The sequence below is a fragment of the Phascolarctos cinereus genome, unplaced genomic scaffold (assembly GCF_003287225.1).
Source record: "Phascolarctos cinereus isolate Bilbo 61053 unplaced genomic scaffold, phaCin_HiC Scaffold_4;HRSCAF=312, whole genome shotgun sequence".
NCBI lineage: Eukaryota > Metazoa > Chordata > Mammalia > Diprotodontia > Phascolarctidae > Phascolarctos > Phascolarctos cinereus.
In genome coordinates, this window is record NW_027555847.1 from 213,549,076 (window position 1) to 213,564,510 (window position 15,435).

General features: G+C 34.3%; 1 protein-coding gene across 1 annotated transcript in view; it reads left to right on the plus strand.

The window, feature by feature from the left end:
- Positions 1–15,435, plus strand: part of TRRAP (transformation/transcription domain associated protein) — a 170,470-nt gene that overhangs the window by 43,302 nt on the left and 111,733 nt on the right. Inside the window, 10 exon segments of the mRNA XM_078152903.1 lie at positions 52–148; positions 2,434–2,555; positions 3,030–3,200; positions 6,668–6,736; positions 11,288–11,407; positions 11,703–11,822; positions 12,476–12,640; positions 12,747–12,928; positions 13,208–13,406; positions 13,765–13,893. Coding sequence (XP_078009029.1) covers positions 52–148; positions 2,434–2,555; positions 3,030–3,200; positions 6,668–6,736; positions 11,288–11,407; positions 11,703–11,822; positions 12,476–12,640; positions 12,747–12,928; positions 13,208–13,406; positions 13,765–13,893 — 1,374 coding nt within the window.

Here is a 15,435-nt window from a genome sequence, read left to right on the forward strand (position 1 = left end):
TGTCTTCTTATGATCACCATTATAAATTGATATTTTATCTTTATTTTTCAGCTGTTGAATTTGTGTGAAGCTGAAGATGTTATCTTAATGAAACTACCATGTTACAAAAGCCTTCCGTCACTTGTACCTTTACGAATTGCAGCATTAAGTAAGTAACGAAGAGAAAGCAAGCTGTTGTTTGGTCATGGCTAACTCTTGATGATCTCATGATGAAATTGCTCACTTTAAAGTTCTAAATGATCTCATAATTGCCCAGTCTAATAGCCTTTTCTCAGTCCTTGTCTTTCTTGACTTCTCTGTAGCCTTTGATATTGTGTCCCTCTCTTTTCTTTGAAACTCTATTCTTTTTTAGATTTTTATGACACTGCTTTTTTCCTGGTTCTCTACCTACTTGTCTGACTGCTTATTTGTCTCCTTTGCTAAATATTCATCCAGGTCAAGCCTGCTAATAATTGTGGGTGTCTCCCACAGCTCTGTCTGTCCAAGTCCCTCTTCTCTTTTTATACTATTTTTCTTGATGATCTCATTAGAATACATGGATTCAATTATCACCTCTGTGCTGATGATTCTTAAATTTACTTATCTAGCCTTAACCTCTCTATTTACTTCCAGACTAATTTCTCTAATCTCAATCTAACTGCCTATTGGACATCTTGAACTTCAGTGTCCCATAAACATCTTAAATTAAGTATGCTTTCCGTCTAAAATCCCTCTTCCTAACTTCCTTATAACTGTTGAGAACACCACTATCCTCCCAGCCTCATGTTCAAAATCTAGGTGTGATCCTTGACTGTTAATGTATTTTCACCCTGTTGACTCTCCCATATCCCATAGGTTGCCAAGTCCTATCAATCTTATCGTTGTAACATCTCTTTTACATGCCCCCTTCTCACCTCCAACACTGCCACTATCTTGATGCAGGCCCTCATCCCCCCATACCTGGACTATTTCTTTTTTTTTTCTTTTTAATATATTTTTGTTTTGTTAGATGTTTCCCAATGACATTTAAAAAAATTTTAACATACCTTTTTTAAAATTTTGAGTCCCAAATTCTTTCCCTCCCTCCCAATACTCCTCCACCCCTTTAGAAGGCGAGCAGTATGGTATTGATTATACATGTGAAGTTTTGCAAAACATTTCCATATTGGGCATGTTGCAAAAGAAAACAAAAAAAAAACCAAGAAAAAGAAAGTAAAAGAAAGTATGTATCATCTTCAGTTCTCTGGAAGTAGATAACATTTTTTCATCAAAGGTCCTTTGAAATTTCTTTGATCATCATCTTGATTAGGCTAGTTGAGTCTGCCACAGTTGATCATTGTTACAATATTGCTGTTACTGTGTGACAATGTTCTGGTTCTGCTCACTTTACTTTGTAGCAGTTCATGTAAGATTTCCCAGCGCCTGGCTCTTTGAATTGCTTTTTGTCTTTCCTCACTCTCCCTTACTTGACGCAGCCATTCACATAGCCACATTTTGTCATTTCTGCCTTCATAACATTTCTCGTTTATACAACACAGACACAACCCTAATTCTTTGCCCTCATTACATCTCACCCTGCATACGTGTAGCCTCTTAACTAGTCTCCTCTGCTCCATCTATCTACTTCATTCCATCTCCTAAACAGCTGCAAAGTAATGTTCCTCAAGCAAAGATCCGATCACCTTCATCTTTTTCTATCCAGGTGTTCCTTATTCCTTCTAGAATCAGATGTGAACTACTTTGTTGGGCATTTAAAACTTTATACAACTTATACAACAAATTGTGTTTTAATATCTAGCATTTGTCTTTGTTCCCTATATAGTCCAGACAAACTATTTCCTTACACACTTCACTCCTTCTCTCTTCTTTTCTGTCTTTGTCCATACTTTTCCCTCTCTCTGGAATTTATTGCCTCCTCATTTTCTCCTCATGAATTCCATGTTTCTTCTCTATAGCAACTAGTGCTTGCTGCTAGTCTTTTTTTTTTTAAACAACAAAATTTTGCATTTATTTCATATATACTTATATAGAGAGATCTATAGGAATTGCTTCTTTTTTTTTCTCTTAGCATGTGATACATAGAAGATGCTTAATATATGATTATTGGCTGATTAATTGATTCCAGGCTAATAAGTGGGCCACTTCATTCTATGACTATTTGTTGGGTTAGGGGAATGAGCTGCTTGGCTGCTGGACCCAGGTTGTGATGAAGTGAATGAAGGCACCTTGGCTTGTTTCTTGAGACTGAACTCTGTTCTATATAATGCAGTAAATGGACGTTTGTGTGTTTCTCAAAGGCATAAGCCTTTGATTGGGTTTAGCCATTTTAAAATTTTAGGATGACAAAGGAGTACTAGTACTAGGAACCTTTAGACAAAGAAAATTGTTGACCTACTTTCATAGGTTAATAATAAAAATTGTATTGATTACATTTTCTTCTTCCCTATCTTTAAGATGCTCTTGCTGCCTGCAATTACCTTCCTCAGTCCAGGGAGAAAATCATTGCTGCACTTTTCAAGGCACTAAACTCAACAAATAATGAGCTTCAGGAGGCAGGGGAGGCATGCATGAGAAAGGTTAGTGACATTTTAAAAGTATTGTTTTAAATCCTTCTTTCTGTACATTTTGGTGAACATTTTTTATTATGCAAAGGCTCAGTATAGCATAGTTACTTGCTTTTTATCTTAAAAATATTACTGCAGTTTTTATATTAGCTTCTAGCTGATGGCTTTCCCCACATAGTTGAGAATCGTGTGTGTGTGTGTGTGTGTGTGTGTGTGTGTGTGTATGATTTGTTCTTGAAATCAAAATTAAGGTCCTTTCATTATTTTTTAAGAGATAGCAGTTGGAAATATGCAAAGGAGCAATTTATCTAAAATCTAAAGCTCATTTTTCAATATTAGAGTAATTTGCATTTCTTTTACTATATGTTAATGTGTATTATATTAAGTTAAAACCACTACAGCTTCTATAATGGTTTAAACTATATTTGTTTTTCACATATCTCTGGTTTTCATTTGTTTATGTCTATATGTTTTGTTTTCTTACAGTTTTTGGAAGGTGCTACAATAGAAGTTGACCAGATTCACACACACATGAGGCCTTTATTGATGATGTTAGGGGATTATCGAAGCTTGACATTGAATGTAGTCAATCGTCTTACTTCTGTCACTAGGCTCTTCCCAAACTCCTTTAATGATAAATTTTGTGATCAGATGATGGTAAGTGAAATATTTTTAGAAATACCTTAGAATTATTTTCTTTAATTTGATATGGGGAAAATCAAACTCTGCAAATCTTAAGGAATCTCAGTATTCTTAGTGAATAAATATGTGGGTTAAAGTTTTCTGTTTTGTCATTTTAAATCAGTTTTGGCCAGAAAAAGGAAGGATTTCAGCTCCTTAGTTCCGTGTGTGTCTCTGTGTGTGTGTGTAGACAGAGAGAGAGAGAGAGAGAGAGAGAGAGACACACACACACACACACACACACACACACACACACACACACATATATGCAAAATGGCACATTGTGTCCTTATCAGCATGACTTTTTTGTTTAACTCAGCAGACCTACCTCTAACCTAAAAGCTTGATGCTCAAAGTTTTAGATTAGTTGTGTTCCAAATGCTTTTGTTCATTATGTGTATATAGTTGCTTTGCTAGGAGTGGTCAGTAACAATATCTGATTTTCTCTGAATAGTTTTGAACTTAGCTAACTTATTTTTAGCTTGTTATTACATACAGTCTGCTTTTGAGATCAAGATTCAAGTCTCCATTATTTTCTTTAAAATTTTTTTATTCTGAACTTTAACACACATAAAAATGAACATTATATATGAAACTCAATCTTGGTTTTATACTGCTTAGTTAAAAAAAACATAATTCAGTTTTCAAAACTGTCCTACTTGACTCTTTCTGAACTTCTTCAGTATTACTCTATGCATTTAAAAAAAAGTTTCAATGTCTTGCTTCCATTTTTCTTCTTTTTTTGACATCATTATTACCTGCCCAAATAAAAATAGGAAAAAAGAAAAAAATCTTCTAGATAACAGGCATAGTCAAGCAAAACAAATCCACACAGTGGCCACATTGTGTCTGTTCTGCGCCTTGAATCCATCGCCTCTGTCAGGAGGGAGGGCATAACATGGTTCATCATAAGTCTTCTGGAAATTTGGTTAGTCATTGCATTAATCTTATAGTGTTTAAGTCTTTCAAAATTGTTTTGCTTTAGTGTTGTAATTATATAGATTGTTTTGGTTCTGCTCACTTCACTCTTAGATTCTCTGAAATCATCTGGGGTTTTTTTTGTCCTTTTCTGTGATGCAATAACATTCTATTATATTCTTATACCATTATTTGTTTAATTCCCCAATTGACAGGCATTCCTTTAGTTTGTGATTCTTTTCTTTTGTCCCTTTTAATTTGCCCCCTTTGGGATCAGGAAATTTGTTTTTGAACATTTCAGAAATCTTCCTGCTATTAACCTCCCTCTTAAGTCCACTTCTCCTTATCCCTTGTTATTTGCCTTTTGAGTTTGATGCATTTCTGTACCAAACTCTGTGTGCTATTGGATGTGTGTGGGTGAATATGTTCAACCTATTATTTATCCAGTTCAGAAAAGAAATTCATCTGATATTTGCTCCCCCTTACTCCTTCATGTTTGTTGCGTACTCTTCTGACATCTCAATTATGGGAAATAAAATAGTACATTGTACTCACTTTGTTGTCTTTATTCATGCTAGGTATATTCCTTTTATCTTTCCTTTTCTTTCTTATCTCTAAAACAGAACTAGCTTACCTAAGTCTTCTGTCTCAATTCCCTCAATACCCTTTGAAGACATTAAGGTTTTGAATAGAAACTTGTTTCTTGTCCCTCTATTAGATTGTTTGCTCTTCATTGTAAAGCTCTTTTCTGATCAAATAAATTACCTTTCTAGGTTTCTCTTAACTCTTGTGTTTTCATTTCAGTTTCCCTGCTTATATCTGTTTTTTTTTCCACCAGGATTGCTTGAAAGACCTCTGTTCCACTAAGAGTTTGAGGTTGTTTTTTTTTTGTTTTTATTTTTTGTCCAGTTGGATTATACTCAGTTTTGCAGGATAAATTATGTTTGGCCTTAAGTAAGCTTCTATTTTTTTTCTGTTGGAATATAGTTTTCCAAGATCTCCTCTTGTTTATACTAGAAGCTTGCACTTAGGTGATCCTGACTACAGTTCCTTGGTACTTGAACTCTTTTTGGCTAATTGCAGTATTTTCCATTTTTTTGTGTGGAAGCACTGGATTTTGGCTATGAAAATTCCAAAGAGTTTTCCTTTTAGAGCTTCTTTCAGAGGCTTCTTTCTATTTTGACTTTGCCTTCTAATTGTAACAGATCTGGGCAGTTTTTATTTGTGATTTCTTGAATAAAGTGTCCTGGTCTTTTTTTTTTATTGTGATTTTCAGGGAGTCTAATGTTTCTTAAATTATTTTTCAGTCTGTTTACCAAGTTATATGTTTTTGAAAACAAGTACCTTATAGTGTCTTTTAATTTTCTAATCATTTGATCTCATTCTAATAATTTTGCTCTTTTATAGTCTTTGATTTCTCTTTGTTCCAATTTTCAGGGAAGCCATTACTTGGGTAACGTTTACTACTTTCTATTGTAAACTATTTATTTTCCTCTCAATTCTTTCCTCCACAGCTTTTATTAATTCTTTTTTTCATCTCTTCCTTTATTGCTTCTAGGTATTCATATGGTCTTTGTGAAAAATTCTTTTTGTCCTTTAAGACTCTGCTTATATTTATATAATTTCTAGATTGAATTTTTAGGTATTACTGAACCTCTTATTTTTTAGTGATCTATTTTTTGTTGTTACTTATTCCTTCAGTCTTAGTTTCTGCACAGAAGCCTTATGCCAGAGTCTGCCTCCTCCTGGGCAGTCCTCCATCTCCTGGTGTTAGACCTATGTTGTTGAAAGTTGCTAGATCTTTCTTCAGGGACCTCTTTGGTTTCTCAGGATACAGTGCTTAAAGAAAGACCTTGGAACTCCTGGACCCTGGGTGCCTTAATTTGAGAGCTTCTAAGCCTTCCATCCTGGTAGCTTCCAGGGTCCCTATTTTGGGTTTCCAACTCCAGTCGTGGACTTCTGGATGATATTTTGTGCAGTTTTGTGCACTTAGTATAGTTTCTGATTGGATATCATGATCATTATTTGGCCTGGTGTCATTCCTGTTGCAGGAATAGTTTTGCCAGAAGTCTCCAGCATTATTTTTTAAGGGATAAGAACACATTGAAGTATTTGTGGAGGGGTGGTATGTTAGTAAGCAATATACATTTTTTTTCTTTTCTTTTCCGTAAATCTGAACTATTTGTAACATGATTTTGAAACATGTCATAGAATTATTTTGGATACTATTAAGGGAAAATGAAGTTGCCCACTAGTCTCTGACACTGTGGATCTTTGAAACGTGATATTAGAATCATAATATGGGGACCATAGCTATTGCCCTTTTATTTATTTTGTCACTTTTATTTTATCTGCTATAAATTATATGAAGTTAGATGTGTCCATATTTATGTCCTAGATGAAAACACTGTATTAAGGATTTAAAGATGCTAAGCTAAACTTATTTGTTATTTGAGGCAATATTTGCAGTTGTGGACCTTAATAAAGTTAGACTAATTATAAAATTAATGTTGTATTTACAATAGCAACACCTACGCAAATGGATGGAAGTGGTCGTTATCACTCACAAAGGTGGACAGAGGAGTGATGGAAATGTAAGTTACGTGTTCATTTTGAGGGAGGGGTGGCATTGCTATGTGGCATTGCTACGTTCAGTAACTTTGGTTAACCCTGAAACTTTGTTTTTGCTAAAATACTAGGCAGTAGCTTCTTGGTGCAATACATTTTATGTATATGATTGACAATGAATTGCTAACTAGGCTTATGTTAATAATTAAATGTAACTTTGGCTGGCATTGATGTACTTGGACTGGGTAAGCTCTGAGGAGCCTTATAGCTCTAGAATTTTGATTCTGATCCTTTTCTCCCTTTAATTTATGTTCCTTTTGATAATAAGGTGCTTGATAAATGTTTACATTTATCATTTTATAATAAAATGTATAAAGGATTTTAGTGTTTAATAAAAGAAATATGTTCTATTTGATTTTATTACACAGATTCTCTAAAATGGGCTTGCTTCTTAGGACATATGTCCTCACTCTTCAGTTTGATATTATGCTGAGTTAATTTTGGGGGGGGGAGTGCTGAGTGATACTTTGGGTTACATTCATTCTTATAGACTTGTTCTCAGTATTTGAGGTTGATTCACTAATGCTGTTTTTCCCCCTCATAATTTAATGCTTTTCTGCTACTTTGAATCTAACATTATTACTTACATTAAGATTTGAAACAAGTTGATTTTTAGCAGGTAATCACTAATTGTTATGAATGGGTTATAACATGAATGTGTATTGTCATGTATGGGTTGTGATTCTCTTAGGTTTCTGTAAAGTCTGATCGGATTTTACAGCAATCTATGACTTAGGGATTTCTGTATAGAAATTCAGGAGCCTAATCAAAATAGCTTCCTGTCATGTTGTACATAAGTGTTAGATGCTTCATTTCATCTCAAACTATGAATTTTCTTGCTGTATGTGATTGTTTCAACCATCCTATGTCATTGTTATTTATGTAAGTCAAATTTCCTGTTTTTAAAAGAACTAACTGAACAAAATTAAGCCAATATTTTAACCTTGGAAGAAATTTTACTTTGAATGATTGCTGTTAATCAAAAATAATGAAAGAAAAATGGCAAGTCCCATGTTGGACTCAGAAGAGTACATTAAAGAATATTTGTGCTCTAAGGGGGAAAGAGGAATGAAACGCCTTCTGTATTTCTCTCACTTACAAATTAATTTATACTTCAACTTTTCCATTGGTCTTAATAAGAAGACATTGTACTCTGCAAAGCAGTTAGGCAAATCCATGAAAGATGTTTTATATAACTTATAGAATGAGTCTTCCCCAAAGGATAAAACCCTTAGTCTTTTTAATAATCTCTTCTTACTTTTTTTTCAAGGAGGTGTACTTGAATTCAGAAGTTAGCAATGTTCTAAGAGAAATACTTATTAGTAATAAGTAATACCTGAAGTGCATAGCCAGCTCCAGGGAAGATCTAACAACTCACTGGAAAACTCAGAGAATCTGAAGTTGAGAGATAATGGTTGAATTTAATGGCTATATAGCCTTTGTTTAAGAAGGCTACCCTTTTATCACCTAATCCAGGGCTTATGCTGCTTTTGAGTCTAAGCGCTGGCATTTTGTTATGTGTGTTATGTAGCTGTTGGAACTGTTGGGATTATGAAGTAGGAAACATTTGGCTTGCTTATGCTTATAAAGAACCCAAGAGACCATTGTTCTATCAAAAAATTAATTGTAGTTTCATATTTTTTAAAAAAACAGAAATGTAGAAAACTTACCTGTGAGTCTTCTCAGTTATTTTGTTGTTAATGTGAGGGAGGGGCTGTCAAACTGTCCCTTTTTATTACTTTATAATAATTTAGGATGTGATAATACACATTATACTGATATACTATTTTATTGAACCATTAACTCTATGTAGTCATATTTTGGGGAAGTGTGATCATCTTCTCAGTATATCTGAGTCTACATAATAATTAGCCACTGTTGAGGGTTCTCCTCAGTGTTTAAATCCTAATAGATAACCAATTGATGGCACTAAACATCTTTCCTCTTATGTGACTGAAGTGTTTCTCCTTCTGGTGGGAAAACTGTTTTTGATGCCTCACTTAGGCATTCATAAAAGCTTAAACCTGTTTATGCTAATGCTAAATAAAACAATTCTCTTTCCCAAAATGCATGCAACAGACCTGTTTGTATAGTTCCTTAGCTTGTAACTTCTCAAATCCCGGTTCTTCGTTTTGGTTGGGGAAAGGTGCTTTCTCATAAAAGATCTGTGCAGTTTGACCTGTGAGGGATAGAGGTTTGTCCTATTGTATGTCTGGCTATTACTCTGTCTGAAGTGCTATCTGAATATTGTCTTTTCATTGTCTTGTTCACTCATTAGTTCTTATTGTGCACGAGTGTGTGGGAAGTTATGTGTAAATAACATAAGTAGAAAAAAAAAAGATGATTTTCCTCCCCATCCTCAGGAGAGCATTTCAGAGTGCGGGAGATGTTCGTTGTCTCCATTCTGTCAGTTTGAGGTGAGAAAATAACCTATTAAGTCAGTTTATGACTTGCAATCTGAAGAATAGTATCTACTTTTCTTTTTTTTTCTTTTACTTTTTTGTTGCATTTTTTCATGCTGTAATTTTTGTTTTGGTTCAGCCTGCCATGGAAGGGGTAGAGGTGAGAATATCAGTGAAGGCAACAGGAGGTTGTTTGTTGTTGTTGTATTTGGTTTTTTGCTGTGACTTGTTAGCTGTATTGTTGTTTTGTAATGGGCAGAGTGCATTGTGCCTTTGAGTGCAGTGAACTGTCATTTGTTTGTCTGTGGCAGAGTTGTATTAGTAACAATGCTGTGAATTGTTAAGGATGCTAAGCATGTTTTATGTTAGGAAGTCTGAAAAAAGATTTTAAAGAATTTTAGTTTTTTCCCTTTTGCAATATTTCAATGCTATTTTTGAAAGGACTCATTCTCTTTGGATTTTTATCATTACAAAAGTTGTATGAAAAATCATTCTTAACAGTTCATTGAGGGCAAAATTCAACACATAGCATATGTGTGCATGCTAGAAAGAGTATCTTTCTTGAGATCAAATTATGGGTTTCCTTTCAAACCATTAAGAGTCCAAATCTGTTGTCTAGAAAATGAGCCTTATTTCATTAAAATGAACAGCACAGTATTTCAGTATGGATACACTGTGATGCCTTGGGCTAGTCTTAAAACCTCTGAGCTTCAAATTTTCTAATTATATAAAGAGCATGGGAATAATACTTGCTGAACCTATCTCACAGTGTTGTTGTCAGAATTGTAAAAGAGTGGTTGTGAAAGTTCTTTGAAAAATGTACAAAAGAAAACACTGTTAAAATCGCATAATTTTAGAATATATTTTCTTACTGCCTGTTCATCAGAAGACCTAAAAATCCTATGGAAGAAGGTTGGGGGTGTTTTGTTTTTAAGAGATGAGTGGTGGAGAGAGTTATGTAATTATCTAACTTCCTGTACACTTCTCCATTTGTCCATCCAAATGAGAAAACTTACAGATGTAGATTAGGAATCATTTTCTTTTGATTATTGTTTTGGATCCCCATCTCACTTGCCCTGTGAAGGGGTATGGGAATCAATATAACCTATAGACAAGAGTCTTTCAAGATTTTGGTATTTTTTGACATTTTAGTCCTGACTCATTAACCTTTTTGTTCTAACACAAATTCTCTTTTTAAATTCTAATTTATCTAAAATGGCAATAGCAACACTGTGAGAAGTAAAAGTTTTGCCACTTAAAGCAGTTACCCAATAAGGAATATTCCCTTATACATATACTGGAATCATGCTCATTATTTATATTTATATAATTCAAAATTCATAGCACCAATGTTAGAATGTGTTCAGAGGCCTGCTTTAGTTGCTGCTAGAGTTGAGAAATCTCAAGGCAATGATAAATTACTTTTTAATTTGGTACTTCAGTTCAGCTTAAGTACTGAATGCCTAATGCCGTGTTAGAGTAAGAACTTTGGGGCATCAGTGTATATTGGGGTCTCTTTGTTCAAAGATCTTATACTACTATTGGGAAGAGAAAACTTAGACACTTGAAACAATTAAAGAACAATATTTCCATTGTGTATTAAAAAGTATTCTGAAAAATTTGAATATAAAGCTAACTATGTAATGAATCACATTTTCCTATTGATTTCCATTATAGGGAGGCAGTGTATTAGAAAGAAGCCTGGTTTCAATTCCTGGATTTGCCACGAGCCAATTAGATGTTCTTGGACAAGTCACTTAACCTCTCTGGAGTCTGAGTTTCTTTATCTAGAGTTGAATTAGATTGTCTCTGAAGTCCCTTTTAGTTGTAAACAGTCTATAAAACCCAACAAAATAAGATAACAAAAGTTGAAAAATATTCAGTTTATTAATTCCCCTTTCCCCTAATCAATAAAAATCAGAAGCCAGAGTGAAAATTAACTTATTTAGTCCATAGTTCTAAAATGGGTAGGTTGTGCTCTTTACACGTTAACTACTCGCTTTGGTTGGCTAGCCATGCTAATGTAGCCTGTTGTAGGGTCTGCTGCAGTGTTTGCATATGTAGCTAGCAAGCATTCATTGAACTCTGATTTTCAATTTTGTTGTTCTTTATTAGGAAATGAAGATTTGTTCAGCAATTATAAACCTTTTTCATCTGATCCCAGCTGCTCCTCAAACCCTGGTCAAGCCTCTGCTAGAGGTTGTAATGAAAACAGAGCGGGCCATGTTGATAGAGGTAAAAGTATTATTTGATTTGGTGCATTGTTACATCTATTACTTACGGAGTTTTTCATGTGTATTTTAAATTTGCCTGACTAACCAGATACTTTTTTCCATATCAAAATTCATTTCTTGAAAATTAATGATTTTTATAAGACTTAATGTTTTAGAGTTGATTTACTTAAAACTATTAGCAAATTCTTGTGATAAGAAGACAGTAATAGTATTTGAAGACTGAGACTGTAAATGAAAAAGATACCATCTCATAAAAGAAAATATGTATAGTGATATTTTTACTAAATGTTTTTCAGGCTGGCAGTCCATTCAGAGAGCCCTTGATAAAGTTTTTGACACGACACCCTTCCCAAACAGTTGAATTATTTATGATGGAAGCTACCTTAAATGATCCTCAGTGGAGCAGGATGTTTATGGTAATTATTATAGGAGAAAAGCCAAATTGTCTTTCAAACATATTCTAATTCTCTAAGAATTCAGAGTTTTTTCCTAGTGGTTGCAGGATCTCTGCTGCAAAGGCTCCATGGATGAATTTGTAGTATTAGGATTACAGTTCTGTTTTTGCATCCCAACCTTTTCCCCTTCACATGACAGCCTGATGCTTTCACTAAATACTTTCTCTACCAAACACATCAATTCCTAGTTCACTTGCATACTTGTGCTTTCACTTGCACACAGATTTCAGCAATGTTCTTTTGTACCGGGCTCCCATTGCATGCACACCCCACCATGGCATCTTTTACACGTATGCTCTGCTGTTTGTTTGATGTATATGCAACACCCTCTTCTGTTGTGCAGAGGATCTTGCCTGTTCTTGCTCTATACCTTATATTCCCCATATGCTAAACCAGCATTTGTAGATTCTCTCAATAGCTTTCAGTCTTTAATGTGGCTAAAGTAACTTAGAAACCTTGGATTAAATATATGCACGATGAGTGTTTGACCAGATGTTGAAAGGCTAGAGCTGAAAGGGAGCTTGACAAGTCTTCAAGTGCAATTTTCTTGGTATCCTTTCTTGTTTAATTTAACATAACTTTAGACAGTTTAAGATATTTTATATTCTTTTTAGAGTTTTTTAAAACACAAAGATGCCAAACCTCTTCGAGATGTCCTCGCGGCCAACCCAAACCGATTTATCGCCTTATTGTTACCTGGTGGTACACAGGCAGCTGTGCGCCCTGGCTCTCCTAGCACGAGCACCCTGAAGCTTGATCTTCAGTTTCAGGCTATTAAGGTAATTCCTTTGGTAGAGAGCATTTGAAAATCTCAAATCTGCTCATTTGGGGCATGATGATTTTGTTAGTATCATTATGTTTGTCTTTTCTTTTCTTCCTTGACAGATCATAAGCATTATAGTTAAGAATGATGAATCCTGGTTGGCAAATCAGCACTCTTTAGTGAGCCAGTTGAGACGTGTATGGGTCAGTGAAACTTTTCAAGAAAGACACCGCAGAGAAAATATGGCTGCAACAAACTGGAAGGAGCCTAAACTACTGGCTTACTGTTTACTGATTTACTGCAAGTAGGTATAATTATTCTCCTTTAGGTGGAGTAACTTGTTTTTTATCTAAGTGTATAATTGAAATTCAGACTTGTCAATGGAAGCTTAGCTTCGTTTGGTGTAGAGGAGAGACTTCAAATAGTAATAACTGAGTGTATCCTCGATTAAATCCATGCTTTGATAGGCTGTGGGATGGTATCTGAATCACTTAAAAGGCGATGCCTGTAGGAAATTAGCAGCCTACATAGTTGATTAGAAACTTTTCTATCAAGAGCTTACTTCCATACCTTGATTTTTCAGAAGGAATTATGCAGACATAGAGTTGCTTTTCCAGCTGCTTCGAGCCTTTACTGGCCGTTTTCTCTGCAACATGACATTCTTAAAGGAATACATGGAAGAAGAAATCCCCAAGAATTATAGCATCTCTCAAAAACGTGCCTTGTTCTTTCGCTTTGTAGACGCCAGTGACCCAAATTTTGGAGATGAACTCAAAGCCAAGGTAAAGTTACGGGAGGCAAAAAAATTTGTACTGTGTTTCTATTAATAATGAGACCAAACTATTTCTGAAAAAATGCCAGAGAAAAATCAGTCTGATTCAGCAGCAAGGCCTTTTCTCTTCTTTGGAAAATTTTTTTTCTTTGGAAGTGAGAAGAGCAAAACCAAAATCATTTCTTTTATTTGGCTTCTTACCTATCTTTCCATTTGTTTTTTAACTCAAAAATAGGGAAAATGAGACAAGCCATTCTTTTGTAGTATTAGATGGTTTGCAATTTTATGGTGCACTTTGGGCAGTCTAGTTGGTAATCACAGCAGATAAACAGCATGATGTTTTTCTTTATTTTCCTCTTTATTGATAGGTTCTACAACATATCCTGAATCCTGCTTTCTTGTACAGTTTTGAGAAAGCTGAAGGAGAACAACTTTTGGGACCTCCTAATCCAGAAGGAGATAATCCAGAAAGCATTACCAGTGTTTTTATTACCAAGGTAGTAATTTCCATAGTGAATTGTTACACATACAAGGGCTATTAAGTATGTATGTGTTAAGAGTTAATTGAAACAATTTCAGTTTTAGAAATAATTTATTTTTCATAATCTTACTGATTTACACTGAAACATTATATTGCATCATTCATTACAGTGAGTCCCCCTCCCCTCCCTCTGGAGATTGCGGGGAGGTTCTTTTCCTAAAGTAAGTTAACTAAGCTGATTTTAAAATATTCTGAGTATAAGTTCAATATATTAAAATCCAGTTAGGCATTCATAATTTTATGAGAACTCTTTGTTGGTTGTGAAAGATTTATTCATTAAATTGTAGCTTTTGGTTTAGGGATATAAACATTAGAATGTCAATTTTAGACTAGGTTCAGTTACTGCTTTTTTTTTCATTTACAATATTGCAAGCATAGTTTTGTTCTAAAAAATTGATGTAGCATCAGTAATATTTTAAATTAGCTTAGGTTTTACATTTTCATATACCATACAAATTTTTTTCCTTCCTACCACTCACCTTCAGTTTGTGGAGATTTTTACCATAAAGTATTCCTTTGCGAAATCTTTGTATTGCTTTGTGTTTGTTATGGACTAGTTAAAGTTGGACAGTGTATTTACATTGAGATTTTTTTGCTAAATGTTCAGTATGTATGTTTATTGGAGTAATATTTATTATCAGTTTTTGTCCTAAGATTGATAAATGAGTGATTTAAATAGATTATTGATTCATATTAATGCTATTTGGAAGAAAATGTGTAGTTCTCCCTTTCCTTCAGAAGGCGTAGAGAATTTGGTTCATGCATTCTGGTCAATCCAGAAAGAAGGGGCTTTGGTAGTTACTTTTACTACATAGCTAACCTTTGAAACCCTTATTACTTAAGGTAGTCTTGCTTAATTCCTTTCTATAGGCTAATTCCAAAGGAAGAGTGAGCAAGGCCTTAATAATAGTGCCTTGTTTATGTCTTGATAGGATTTGCCAAATTCTCTCTCTTTATCACTGAATTCCCAATGTAATTAACTCCTTAATTATTTAGAAGGTGTTAGAGGGAAAGAAGCTTCCCAACAAGTTTTTTTCCCCTCACAGGTTCAGCAGTGTTTTGGGTTGTAATTTTATTGAATTTGTCTTTTAAAAAATGGATATTTCTGTCATGGGGCAGCTCTCTTGTCTTCTTTTCCTGGGGTGTTTCAATATTAAATTCTATTTTGGGTTCAAAGTTTTTGCAGAATGGTTTCTGACTATAATCTAAGTAAACCTAAGCACAAAATGAAGATCAGTTATGGCTGCCAGTTTAAAAAAAATAGTTTCATTTGTATTGTGGCTTATACTGAGTGGTTTGTTTTTCATTCTGAAACATTTAGTTGGCAGTTAGCTTGTGTGTAGGGTGCTCTGTCTGGACAGGTGTGAATGTTTAGCACTTAAAAAAGGTTGAAAGAAATATCCTGTAGTCTGTTCTACTAAGGAAAAAGTGTTTTAAATTTTCCTACTTTTCAACTTTATAATATTATATGCTTTAGGTTTAAATTTATTTGTGCAGC